Genomic DNA, 11,768 nt, shown 5'->3' with positions numbered 1-11,768 from the left:
AGCTGTCATATTGACGGAAACTAACCTCACTTATTGAACAAGAGAACGTTGCCCACCTCACTGCTGCCACCTTGACCGGTCCTAACCTTACTTTTTGCGAACAAGTGAACATGGCTGACCTCACTGCTGCCATCTTAACCTCGTGGGCGTGGAATTGAATACGTGGGAGCTGTCAAGATGACAGCTGCCATCTTGAGAAGTCCTAACCTTATTTTACCGTATACGTTGGTGCGGAATTTGAACAAGTGAACTTGGCTAACCTCACTGCTACCTTCTTAACCACATTGGCGCGAAATTTGAATAAGTGACAAGTGTCAAGGTGACAGCTGTCTTCTTGGCAGGTCCCTACCTTACTTTCTCGGCCACTTGCGCGCGAAATTAGAACAAGTGAACGTGGATAATCTTACTGCTGCAATCCTGACAGGTCCTAACCACGTGCACTTGTTTGCCGCGAAATTTAAACAAGAGCGTGGCTAACCTTATAGCCGTTATCTTGACAGGTCCTAACCACGTGCACTTGTTTGGAACGGATTTTGAAAAAGTGTGCTTGGCTAACTTCACAGCCGTTATCTTGACTGGACTTAGCTACATGCTTTTTTGTGGAGCGGAGTTCTGAACGATCCTATCCTCACTGCTGTCATTTTGACGGGACTTAGCCGCGTGCTTTTGACAAGTGGAATTTGAACGACCCTAACCTCACTGCAGTTATCTTGACGGGACATAGCCAAGCGCTAGGAATTCTTTGAAAAACTGAACGATCCCTAACTTCACTGCTGTTTTCTTAATGGGACTTAGCCACGTGATTTTGTGAGGTGCGGCATTCCCGACACTAACTTGGAGGGACTTAACCTCAGAGGTCTCTAGTTTTAGAGTAAGCTGCCCTTATCGACTATCTTGTGGGGTCTAACCTTAGAGGTGTCTAGTTTTAAGGCTGGTTGCCCTTCTCGACATGACCTTTCTCGACACCACCTTAGAGGGGCCTAACCTCAGAGGATTATAGTTCTAAGGCTAGCTGCCCTTCCCAATATGCCCCTAGCTTTTAAGGCTAGTTGTCCTTCCCGACATTCTCCTTCCCCAATACCATCTTGGAGGGGCCTAAGGGCCATAGTTTTAATACTAGCTGCCCTTCTCGACATGCCCGTTCCCGACACAATCTTAGAGGGGTCCGTAACCTCAGAGAACCATAGTTTTAAGGATAGCTGCCCTATCTATCTTGCTAAAAATTGTAATTTTGATATTTATACAATTAAATAGTTAACTGATGACGATGCCCCAGTCTAGTTTGCATAGAATAACGGATAGAGAATTAGTCGAATATTTATCGTTAATGTTACGTTTTTGCTTCAGATATACTAACCTTATGTTATTAAACTGGAATGCAGGGTGTAGAGTTGTCTTCTTGTTCTTTTACCTCTTGACCTGGGAGAGTCTCTACGAACATCTTGAGACTCTGGCTAGAAACGGGGGTGTGATGCGAATATATGAACTCACCAAGAGAGTTCACTTAGCCTCTCACACCTCAATTCTCCAAATCCTACCTACGCGTGGTGCCCCTGTTAAGCTGAGCAACCCAGTGGAAGGTTGGGTTTACAACCCCAGCGGGAAACTGGGTCAGTGAGCCAACAGGAGTGGAGGACAGTGGAAGGCAACGGGAAACCACCACTGTAATTTTCCCAAGAAAACCCCATGGCTTTGCTCAATTCAAAATATTCCGGAGTTTCAAGTTCCCCAGTCGGATCTCCGGGGGGAACTACGTTGAGAGAAGCCTCAAGAAATGTGCGATGCTGCAAGGAACAGTACTGTTTAGGAACTTGGAATGTAAGATCCATGTATCAAGGAAAGCTGGATATAGTCAAACGAGAAATGAAGAGACTGGGCATCGATATACTGGGAATAAGCGAAGTGAGATGGATTGGTATTGGTGAATTTGCTACAGATGAGTACATGGTATACTATTCTGGACATGAAAACCAAAAGAAAAATGGAGTTGCCCTCATAGTTAGCAACAGGGTGCGTAAAACTATAATGGGGTGCAATTTTAAAACTGATAGAATGATGTCTGTACGTTTTCAAGGCCAACCTTTTAACATCACAGTCATACAAATTTACGCACCAACCACTGAAGCTGAAGAGGAAGATATTGACCAGTTTTATGAAGACTTACGAGAATTGCTACAGTTAACACCAAAGAAGGATGTCGTTTTCATTATTGGCGACTGGAATGCCAAAGTAGGAAATCAAACTGTAGATGGAGTAACGGGAAAATTTGGCTTTGGCACAACAAATGAAGCTGGACAGAGACTCCTAGAATTCTGTCAAGACAACTCACTGGTCATTACCAACACACTGTTTCAATTGCCCAAACGACGCCTATACACCTGGACCTCGCCAGATGGTAAATGTCGGAATCAGATCGACTACATACTCTGTAGTCAAAGGTGGAGGAGTGCTGTACAGTCATGCAAAACAAGGCCTGGGGCTGATTGTGGATCAGATCACGAGCTCTTAATTTCCAAATTCCGGCTCAAATTAAAGAGGATTGACAGAGCTAAACCATCAAGCAGATATGACCTAAATAGCATACCTCTTGAATATTCAGTAGAGGTTAGAAACAGATTTAATGGATTAGATTTAAGAGATAGAGTCCCAGAAGAGCTATGGTCAGAAGTACGTTGTGTTGTTAAGGAGACAGCGGAAAAGCATATTCCCAAGAAAAAGAAAAAGAAGAAGGCCACATGGTTATCGGGTGAAGCACTACAAATAGCAGAAGAAAGAAGGAATGCAAAAATCAAAGGGGAAAGATCGAAAATGTCTAAATTAAATGCAGAGTTTCAGAAACTAGCTAGAAGAGATAAGAATGCCTTTTTGAATGAACAGTGCAAGGAAGTTGAGGAAAATAACAGACTGGGTAAGACAAGAGATCTTTACATAAGAATTGGAGACATCAGAGGGAAATTCCAGGCTAAGATTGGAATGATAAAAGATAAAAATGGAAAAGATCTTACTGAAGCAGAGGAGATTAAAGAAAGGTGGAGGGAATATGTAGGCAATTTGTATAGGAAAGATGGGAATACTCCTGATGATGAAGTTACTCTGTTGTCAGAGCCAGAACCAGATATCTTAGAAAGTGAGGTCAAGTGGGCCCTAGAGAGTATTGCAAACAATAAGGCAAGTGGTTATGATGGAATCCCTGCAGAACTGTTCAAAATCCTAGGAGAGGATGCTGTGAAAGTGCTACATTCAATATGTCAGCAAATATGGAAAACCCAGCAGTGGCCAAAAGATTGGAAAAACTCAGTGTTCATCCCAATTCCAAAGAAGGGCAGCGCTAAAGAATGTTCAAACTACCGAACAATCGCACTTATATCGCATGCTAGTAAGGTTATGCTCAAGATCCTGCAAAATAGGCTTCGGCAGTATGTAGATCGAGAACTACCTGAAGAACAAGCCGGTTTCCGCAAAGGCAGAGGAACCAGAGATCAAATTGCTAATATTCGCTGGATTATGGAAAAAGCAAGAGAATTCCAGAAAGACCTATACTTATGCTTTATTGACTATGCTCAAGCCTTTGACTGTGTCGACCACAATAAATTGTGGCAAGTACTCAAGACTATGGGAGTACCAGATCATCTTATTTGCCTTATGAGAAATCTCTACTCTGATCAGGAAGCTACGGTGAGAACCCTATATGGAACAACTGAATGGGTCAAGATTGAGAAAGGTGTACGTCAAGGCTGCATATTGTCACCTTACTTATTCAACTTATATGCAGAGTATGTGATGAGGAATGCCAAATTAGATGAAACAGAAACTGGAGCTAAAATTGGTGGGATACATATAAATAACCTTAGATATGCTGATGACACCACCCTGTTGGCAGAAAGTGAAGAACAACTTAAGTATCTACTAATGAAGGTGAAAGAAGAAAGTGCAAAAGCTGGACTAAGGTTGAATGTCAAGAAAACAAAGATCATGGCAACTAAACCTATCACCTCCTGGCATATAAATGGTGAAACAATGGAGGTTGTTCCTAGTTTCATCTACTTGGGCTCCAAAATAACTGCTGATGGCGATTGCAGCCATGAAATTAAGAGACGCTTGCTCCTTGGGAGGAAGGCAATGGCCAACCTTGTTAACGTTTTCAAGAGTAGAGACGTAACTTTAAGAACGAAGATTCGTATAGTGAAGGCTATGGTCTTCCCAGTAGCAATGTACGGAAGCGAAACCTGGACAGTAAGAAAGGCTGAGCGCCGAAGAATAGATGCATTTGAACTATGGTGTTGGAGAAAACTCCTTAGAGTTCCGTGGACTGCGAAGAGATCTAATAAGTCCATATTACAGGAAATCAACCCAGGCTGTTCACTGGAAGGTCAAATACTCAGGCAAAAACTAAAGTACTTCGGTCATATCATGAGAAAACATGATTCACTGGAAAAGACCTTAATGCTGGGGAAGACTGATGGTAACAGGAGAAGAGGGCGACAACGGATGAGGTGGATTGATGACATCAAGGAAGCCACGGCTCTCAATTTAGAAAGACTTCGGAAAATTGTATACGACAGGAAGAAATGGCGCACTTTGGTCTATGGGGTCACGGAGAGTCGAAAGCGACTAAACGACTAACAACAACAACAACAACAACAACTATGTGTCGCATAAGTTTCTACTTACCTATTTTCTTTTTACCCTTTTCGTTTGATAAAAGAAGAGGAGGGAGCGGTGGATGGAAGAAGAGGATGCGGTAAGGAGAAGGTAATACTTTTTTACCCTTTCGAATTTTTTACTTATTCATAACAGTTTTTCTTCTAAAAATCGTAAGCAGGCGGACAAAGGAAGAATAGATGTGTAATGATAATATACTTTAGTAAAAATTAAACAATATACAATTTTTGATCTGTATTATTTATCGTCGTCATTATCAGTGATTTTTTGTATATTCCTAGTTAATCTATTTAGTAAACAAAACATTATAGCATTCTGTAATATTCATTATCATAAATATTATTATTAGTGATTTTTGAGCATTGCAAACAAATATTATTATCAGTATTTGTGATGCTATAAAAATCTGGAAATGATATAATTTTCTGAAAATATTTTACATATTCATTATTTTTTGAAAATAAACACAATGTTACAATTTAAATATGTGGTGGATATTTTACATCTTGAATATAGAAATAAAAATAGAATTTGAAATAAATGATGGTGTGAAAATATTTTTTTAGATAATCTTCCCCTTTTTACACACAATAATTACATTTACAATAATGCAAGTTTTATGAGTATTATTTACATAACAAGCATGTCACAAGAAACAGCTACTGTATATGTTGTTGTTGTTGTTGTTGTACCCCCATGGTACAATTGTAAAAGTATCTCTATTCAAGACACGTTTGTTATCAAATAGAATAATGAACATTTATTCTGCTCAATAGTAAAAACATGATATCTGTGTGATTGTATTCTTATCTGTCTACAAAGTCAGCATTCTTAGATGCTAGTATATTACCATAGCGTTGAACCTATAAATGCCTAACTACGCTTGAACGTACGCTTTTTGCCTTCGTCACAGATTGTGAATTTTGCTGTCTCATATGCATACATTTTTGGTGCTAAACTAATAAAGTCCGTTATAATATTCATATCACATTCATCTTTCATAAGACCTAAACTTTCTTATTAAGTGGCTTAATGTCAAATCGATTACATGGTAAATAGGATGAAGTGTCAAAGTATTCAGAATGGTTTCGCATTACATTGTAGAAGTTTGCATTCCGAATATGATAAATATAACTATCTCTATCCGTATACAAAGGTGAAAGTTTGAAAACTGCTGCTTTGCAAATCCATAATGAAAATGATACATTTTTAGTTTCTGGAAATCTTGCATGACCATTCCCACCATTTCAACAGTAATCAGGCAACGATCAATGACATGATAGGATTTAAAATTCGGTTTTGAGATATACTTGCATGCCCCACGCCGCCCTTCTCATTTGTTAATTAAATGAAAGTCGCGATGTTTGCGAACGTTTTCCATACATTTTCCATAGATGGAGTTATTCATGAGTTTGAAAAACGTACTTTCAAATGTTGATGTAGCACGTAGACGATGCTCTGTATTTAAATCCATATACGGTTTAAGCCATGCTTCCTGCTTAAACGGGATAATACGGTGAATACACTCTAATTGTAAGCCGTATTCTAGACTTAGAACAAGTCATTGAATGCGAATAACATACCGCTTTTTTTGGAAGTAGGTTAGTTACCGTAGCAGTTTAACATGCTTTGATGTAATATCAGGCGGAATTAATTTTTCAAAGCAGAACGGAGGGTCAGAATGTGAACGATGCAGATTAGAAGGGTATGTTCAAGAGAAACCTCTAACACGGAACTTCTATTAGGATGTTTAGCATCTAGATAAACATAAAAATATTCAATTTGAGTTTCTTTTAGCCGTAAAAATCTTTATATGGTAAAGCTTGTGACATTGCATACCCATACGTATTAGTAACATCAAAATACATATGATAAGAATCTTCTTTCTCTGTATCATAATTCTTGAGGTATGCATTATTTGCAATTGCATGTCTGTTAACAAGCGAAACAAAGTCCGCCGCGAATTCCGCGTTCAAAAAACAAAAGCATGCCAACATCAGTAATAAGATCAAGTTTAACTCCTGTATACTTTAACATTACATGCCTCGAAAGACCGGGAGTCGTGTAGTAATAGCAAGGGTATAATCCATAAAGAGTTAAACACATTTTACGGAACTTTTCAAACACATCACAGAGTAAAATTGTGTCTACTTTCAAATGCAAATCAGCATATTCACCTAATTACTTTATATTAAATGTTGACCACACATCATATGCATGCAAATAGTCTTCATCTGAAATCGATATTGTATGCTTATCATATGCGGAAGAGCTTAGTGATAGTGTACTACATTCATTTATTACACTTGTAAGCGCTGTCTGAGGAGGTAATTTTGTTTCTTCTAATGTGTGAAAGCTTTGAATGGAGTCATATGGCAGAATACCTTTCCTCATACAAAGTTTACATTTCTCCGAATCTGGAAAATACTGATGAATATATTTTAAGTCCTCGCTTGAATGGCTTAAAAGTGTATCAAGAGAAAAGTTTAGAAATTCATAGGAATGTAGAAAACGAATGCTAATATCGCCTACACGATGACTGAATGAAATAAAGCGCTCATGATTTTGTGCAGTTGCTGTGAACTTTGTGCAATTTAATCGTGCAAACTCTCGAACAATGAAGTGGCTGTCGTAGCCTGACAAGTTATGAAAAACAAGGAATAAATTTATTAACACGATATAAAATATTACAGGATTCATGTGCAGGTCCGCGATATTTTCCATATACTTTTCTTTCTACTCTTCCTACTTCTAATCTTCCTCCTGCTTCTCCTCTTACTGTTGTTGACACCTTGATATACTTGCATGATCCGAGAGTAGACGGATATGAGCAAGTAGTTTTATATTTATTAATATGGATAATCTATCCTTTTGTCAGTGTGCTCGTTATGTTCATAACAGTAAGACAAAAGACAACGCTTCCTGTCCACCGTGTAAAAGAAAAGACTGGTACGTTTCGAGAAAGACGACACAGATACAGTAATATGTATTATATTCGGTCCGTCGAACACGGGAAAAACTACTGTAATGTTATCATTATTAACACACCCGAACGGATTGCGTTTCGAAAACGTGTATGTGTGTTCGAAGACCTTGAATCAAAATGCATATAAGAACATTCTTTCAGTTCTTCCTGGAATAAAATATTGTCAGTACACGGGAAACGAATGTGTGCTGGATCCGCAAGAGGCGGAACCTAATTATGTATTTATTTTCGATGATTTTGTCTGTGACAAGCAAAATCATATGAAAAACTATTTTTGCTCGGGTAGACATTTTGAGGTAGATAGTTTCTAGTTGTGCCAAACATATACACATCTTTCGAAACATTTAGTGCGCGACAAAGGTAATTTCCTTATCCTTTTCCAACAAGATACATGTAATTTACGTCATGTTTACGATCATCACGTAAACATGGATCTAGACTTTGAAACGTTTAAAACCCTCTGCTCACTATGTTGGAGAAATTATCAGTATGGTCTCATGGTCATCGATAAAGACAGTCCATTTAACAATGGTCGATGTAGGAAAGGATTCGATCATTTCTTTGTTATCGATACATCAACTACAAATAAGGAGAAAGGTAAAAATATTCAGTTTGTGCTTAACTCTCAAGGCGAACAGATTACACAATGGATGTTTTCGACAGCAAGAAGATTAAAAAAGAAGATGAAAGCGGTGTATATATTTGCTGAGATCATGCTAAATGTAATGAATTAATAAGTAAACTATGTGAAATGCTGAGAGAACTAATTCTTATATACCCGCCGGTTTCCTGAGTACGTATGCAGCTTTGCAGGTACACGATTTTTGGGATATTTTACCTCTTCACTGTAGGATGTCAAGAGATGTAGCGGAATGCAAGTATTGTAATAAACATTACGATTGGCGGGGAAATAATGGTTCGGATGAGTGGGATGGTCCAAATACAATCATTCGAAATTGTCCCTGGTGTACACAAACCTCTACAGACGAAAAACATTTAGTAGACCTTGGTATATAAAGATAAAATAAGGGAAAAATAATTCAGTCTGTAAGCATTACTCATAGCACACGGATCGCAGCACAATGAACGGATCGTGCGGTAATCTTATTTCTGTTACCGACCCCAACAAGCAGGATGATGTGTCAATAAAATCGTTATATAGATAAGGCAACTATGTAGTTGGCGTTGAATACTCTCTACCGCACGGTAGATGGTAACTCTTCGCTAATGAACAAACGTCTCACAGAGGTAAGCGATCCTAAAGAAAACAGTGATACTTGCAACAAATATTATGTTACTCAAGCTATTGAAGAGCTAAAGTTTTCAACTAATCCTGATAGAAAAGAAGAAACATTCTGCACAAGCGAATTACCAATCAAATCTACTGCAGATGCTGTTGACATGAAAGGCAAGGGAGTTGTAAACATTGGCAACCCTGTAGACCAAAATGATGCTGCAACATTACAAGATATACAAACACTAACTCAAGCTATTGAAGAGCTAAAATTATCACTCTTGTTGTAAATGAAGAAGCATTCTGTATAGGCGATTTACCAATCGAAGCTACTGTAGATGCTGTTGACATGAAAGGCAAGAGAGTTGTAAACATTGGCTAACCTGTACACCAAAATGCTCCTGCAACATTACAAGATATACAAACACTACAGGAGAGTATTGCCTCAATGCAAAAGTGTGTTTGTGATCATCCTCTAGAATTGAATGGTGATGTTCTAGATTCAAAAGGTATGCACATAGCGAATATTGTAATGCCTGTAGAGTACGCCGATGCCGTTTCCTACGATCTTGTACAACATTTACGAACCAAATGAAATATATTAGAAGAAGACGTCTCCCGTTTCGTAAACTTTTTTCTCTTGCCAACGATATATATAATGTTAAGGGTAAAGTTCAACGAGAATTAAGAGAACCTACAGAAATGTATGATGCTGTTACGAAAAAATACGTTGATGACAATACTGCTAGTAAAACAACTGTTGCAGATATGTTGAAAGCAGATGAAGACATTTGTGCTCGTTTATAGAAACTTGAAGATGATTGCAACTTATACGTTCGACAAAATCCTACAGAAAACAGCATAACGTTCCAGCACAAACGACTAACTGATGTTGAAGATCCTCAATTACGACAAAATGATGTAAATAAGCAGTTACTCGAAACATACGCTCAAAGCAAAGAGAACGTAAACGATTTTTAAATGAATGTTCAAACACGCTTCGAAGAGTTGGAAAACTTTTTTGAAACAAACATGAAATTATACAGACAAACCGTTGCGGACAAACTTGCTGTTCTAGATAAAGACATTCAAAGTTATGCCTCTGCTGTCGATATTAGTACAGAAAACATCTTTAATGTCCGGAACAGAAGAATAACTAATTTCGGAACACCTAAAGAAGCTAACGATGCTGTTTCAGAAAGGAAGCACATGCCCTCAAGTATGAATTTATTGAAGACATTACGCTCAGTACGATGCGCTGAGTTGAACAGCATATAGGGAATATTCTTCATTGTGTCCTCTTATTGCCGAAATACAGAATATTGTGCACGTAAAGCTAAATCAACTTGTGCCTTATGCTCACCTGTTCGATGTTAGTGCTGATGGCATTATAGGAGTAAAAATAATCGCTTAGTCGATTTACATGATACTGAAGAAGAGGGAGACGCATTCAATAAGAGATTCCTAGAACAATATACGAACGTATGCAGAATAATTTGATCAAACCTCGAGTTTAATGATCTGTCCGTCTGCATGAACAATAAGCGATTGAGCACCTTGGCTGCACCTCACAATAATCAAGATGCAGTAAATTTTCAGTGTTTACTTGATGCTGTGAGTCCACTTGCAATGAAAAATTCTGTTACTCGAGAGAAGATCACAACTCTTACTAGTCATTTAAATGACCTACTTTGGCTCCTTCCTGATGGTAAATTAGATATGAAGAACAGACAGCTTGTCAATCTTGTAGAAGGGAAAAATGTTCGTGATGCTGTAACCTTTGGTCAGTTTCAAGATCATGTTGCCGCTACAACATCTGCTATTGCTAGAATTCATAATTTATTGGATAAAACCATCAGTTCGTTGGAACACTTACGGGCGGGACATAGTGAGGATATGAAAAAATCAGTAAAAAAGTTGCGCAAAAACATTCTTTCGTCTTAAGAATTGATAGCATTAATAATGCAAGTTCTCCTGATGTTATGTATGTGTTGCACAATGGTAGTTCAGAGTATACATTCCCATATAATGGTAAAATAAAAGTACACAGTATTATGCCCGGATCTGAGTCTCTTCAATGCATTTTAAATGGAAAAGGAACTAAAATGAGTGTTGGTACAGTGCATTCTGTTCGAGCTGGAGAGAGATTAGCTTTTATTATTACTAGGAGTGCTCTTGAATCAGGTCCTACGATTACTACACAAGATCTACCGCCTTACGTTGAATTATTACACACTGTCTCATGTTTAGAACTACTTCGGTCCATGTGTAATTTATTAATAGTAATAAGCAAGTAGCAGCCAGTTTGGTAACAACTTGCCTACATACTATTTTATTCAGCTCCAAGCTACATTATTTAATTTCCTCATATAGATAAACTTTATCTATCTCTCCAACATGTTGCTATTAACATAGTTTCTCCCGTCTGCCCTTGGCACACGACTGGGACAGATGTTCGACCTAGTTTCGGTTTTCGAAAACAACTTATCCCAGCTCACCAGATGATCAACCAGTTTAACCTTATGTAAACTTATAAGCAGGTAGATAGCGAGAGTTGTTTTGGGGAACCGTGACCACATTCTAATTTATTCAGCACTAGACTACTTCATTATTTCTCCTTGAACTTTGCTGTTCCTTAACACAAATATTTGGCTTCATCCCAGCATACAGAAAAACTGGTTAGCTCAGTGCGTCAAAAGAACAAATTTAACCTTGTGTGTGTGTGTGTGTGTGTGTGTGTGTGTGTGTGTGTGTGTGTGTGTGTGTGTGCGTATGGATGGGAGTCAAGTAAACAAATTAATTCCTTGTTTTCTCTTCGAATCAGAGTATATATTCCAGCAGCTCAGCATACTGCTTCATTATTTCGACTTCACTATGGATTCGACT

At 38.2% G+C, this 11,768-nt stretch overlaps 1 protein-coding gene across 1 annotated transcript; it reads left to right on the top strand.

Annotated features, from left to right (window-relative positions):
• Positions 1-1,461: 1,461 nt before the first annotated feature.
• On the top strand, positions 1,462-2,529 carry LOC137503022 (craniofacial development protein 2-like; the record flags this gene model as incomplete). Its single annotated transcript, XM_068230398.1, has 1 exon — positions 1,462-2,529. A coding segment is annotated over exon 1 (843 nt), but the record flags the coding sequence as incomplete, so codon positions are not given.
• Positions 2,530-11,768: the final 9,239 nt, after the last annotated feature.

The sequence above is a fragment of the Anabrus simplex genome, chromosome 14 (assembly GCF_040414725.1).
Source record: "Anabrus simplex isolate iqAnaSimp1 chromosome 14, ASM4041472v1, whole genome shotgun sequence".
Lineage (NCBI taxonomy): Eukaryota > Metazoa > Arthropoda > Insecta > Orthoptera > Tettigoniidae > Anabrus > Anabrus simplex.
The sequence above is the reverse complement of the archived record's forward strand: the minus strand, read 5'-3'. Positions and strand labels throughout refer to the sequence as shown.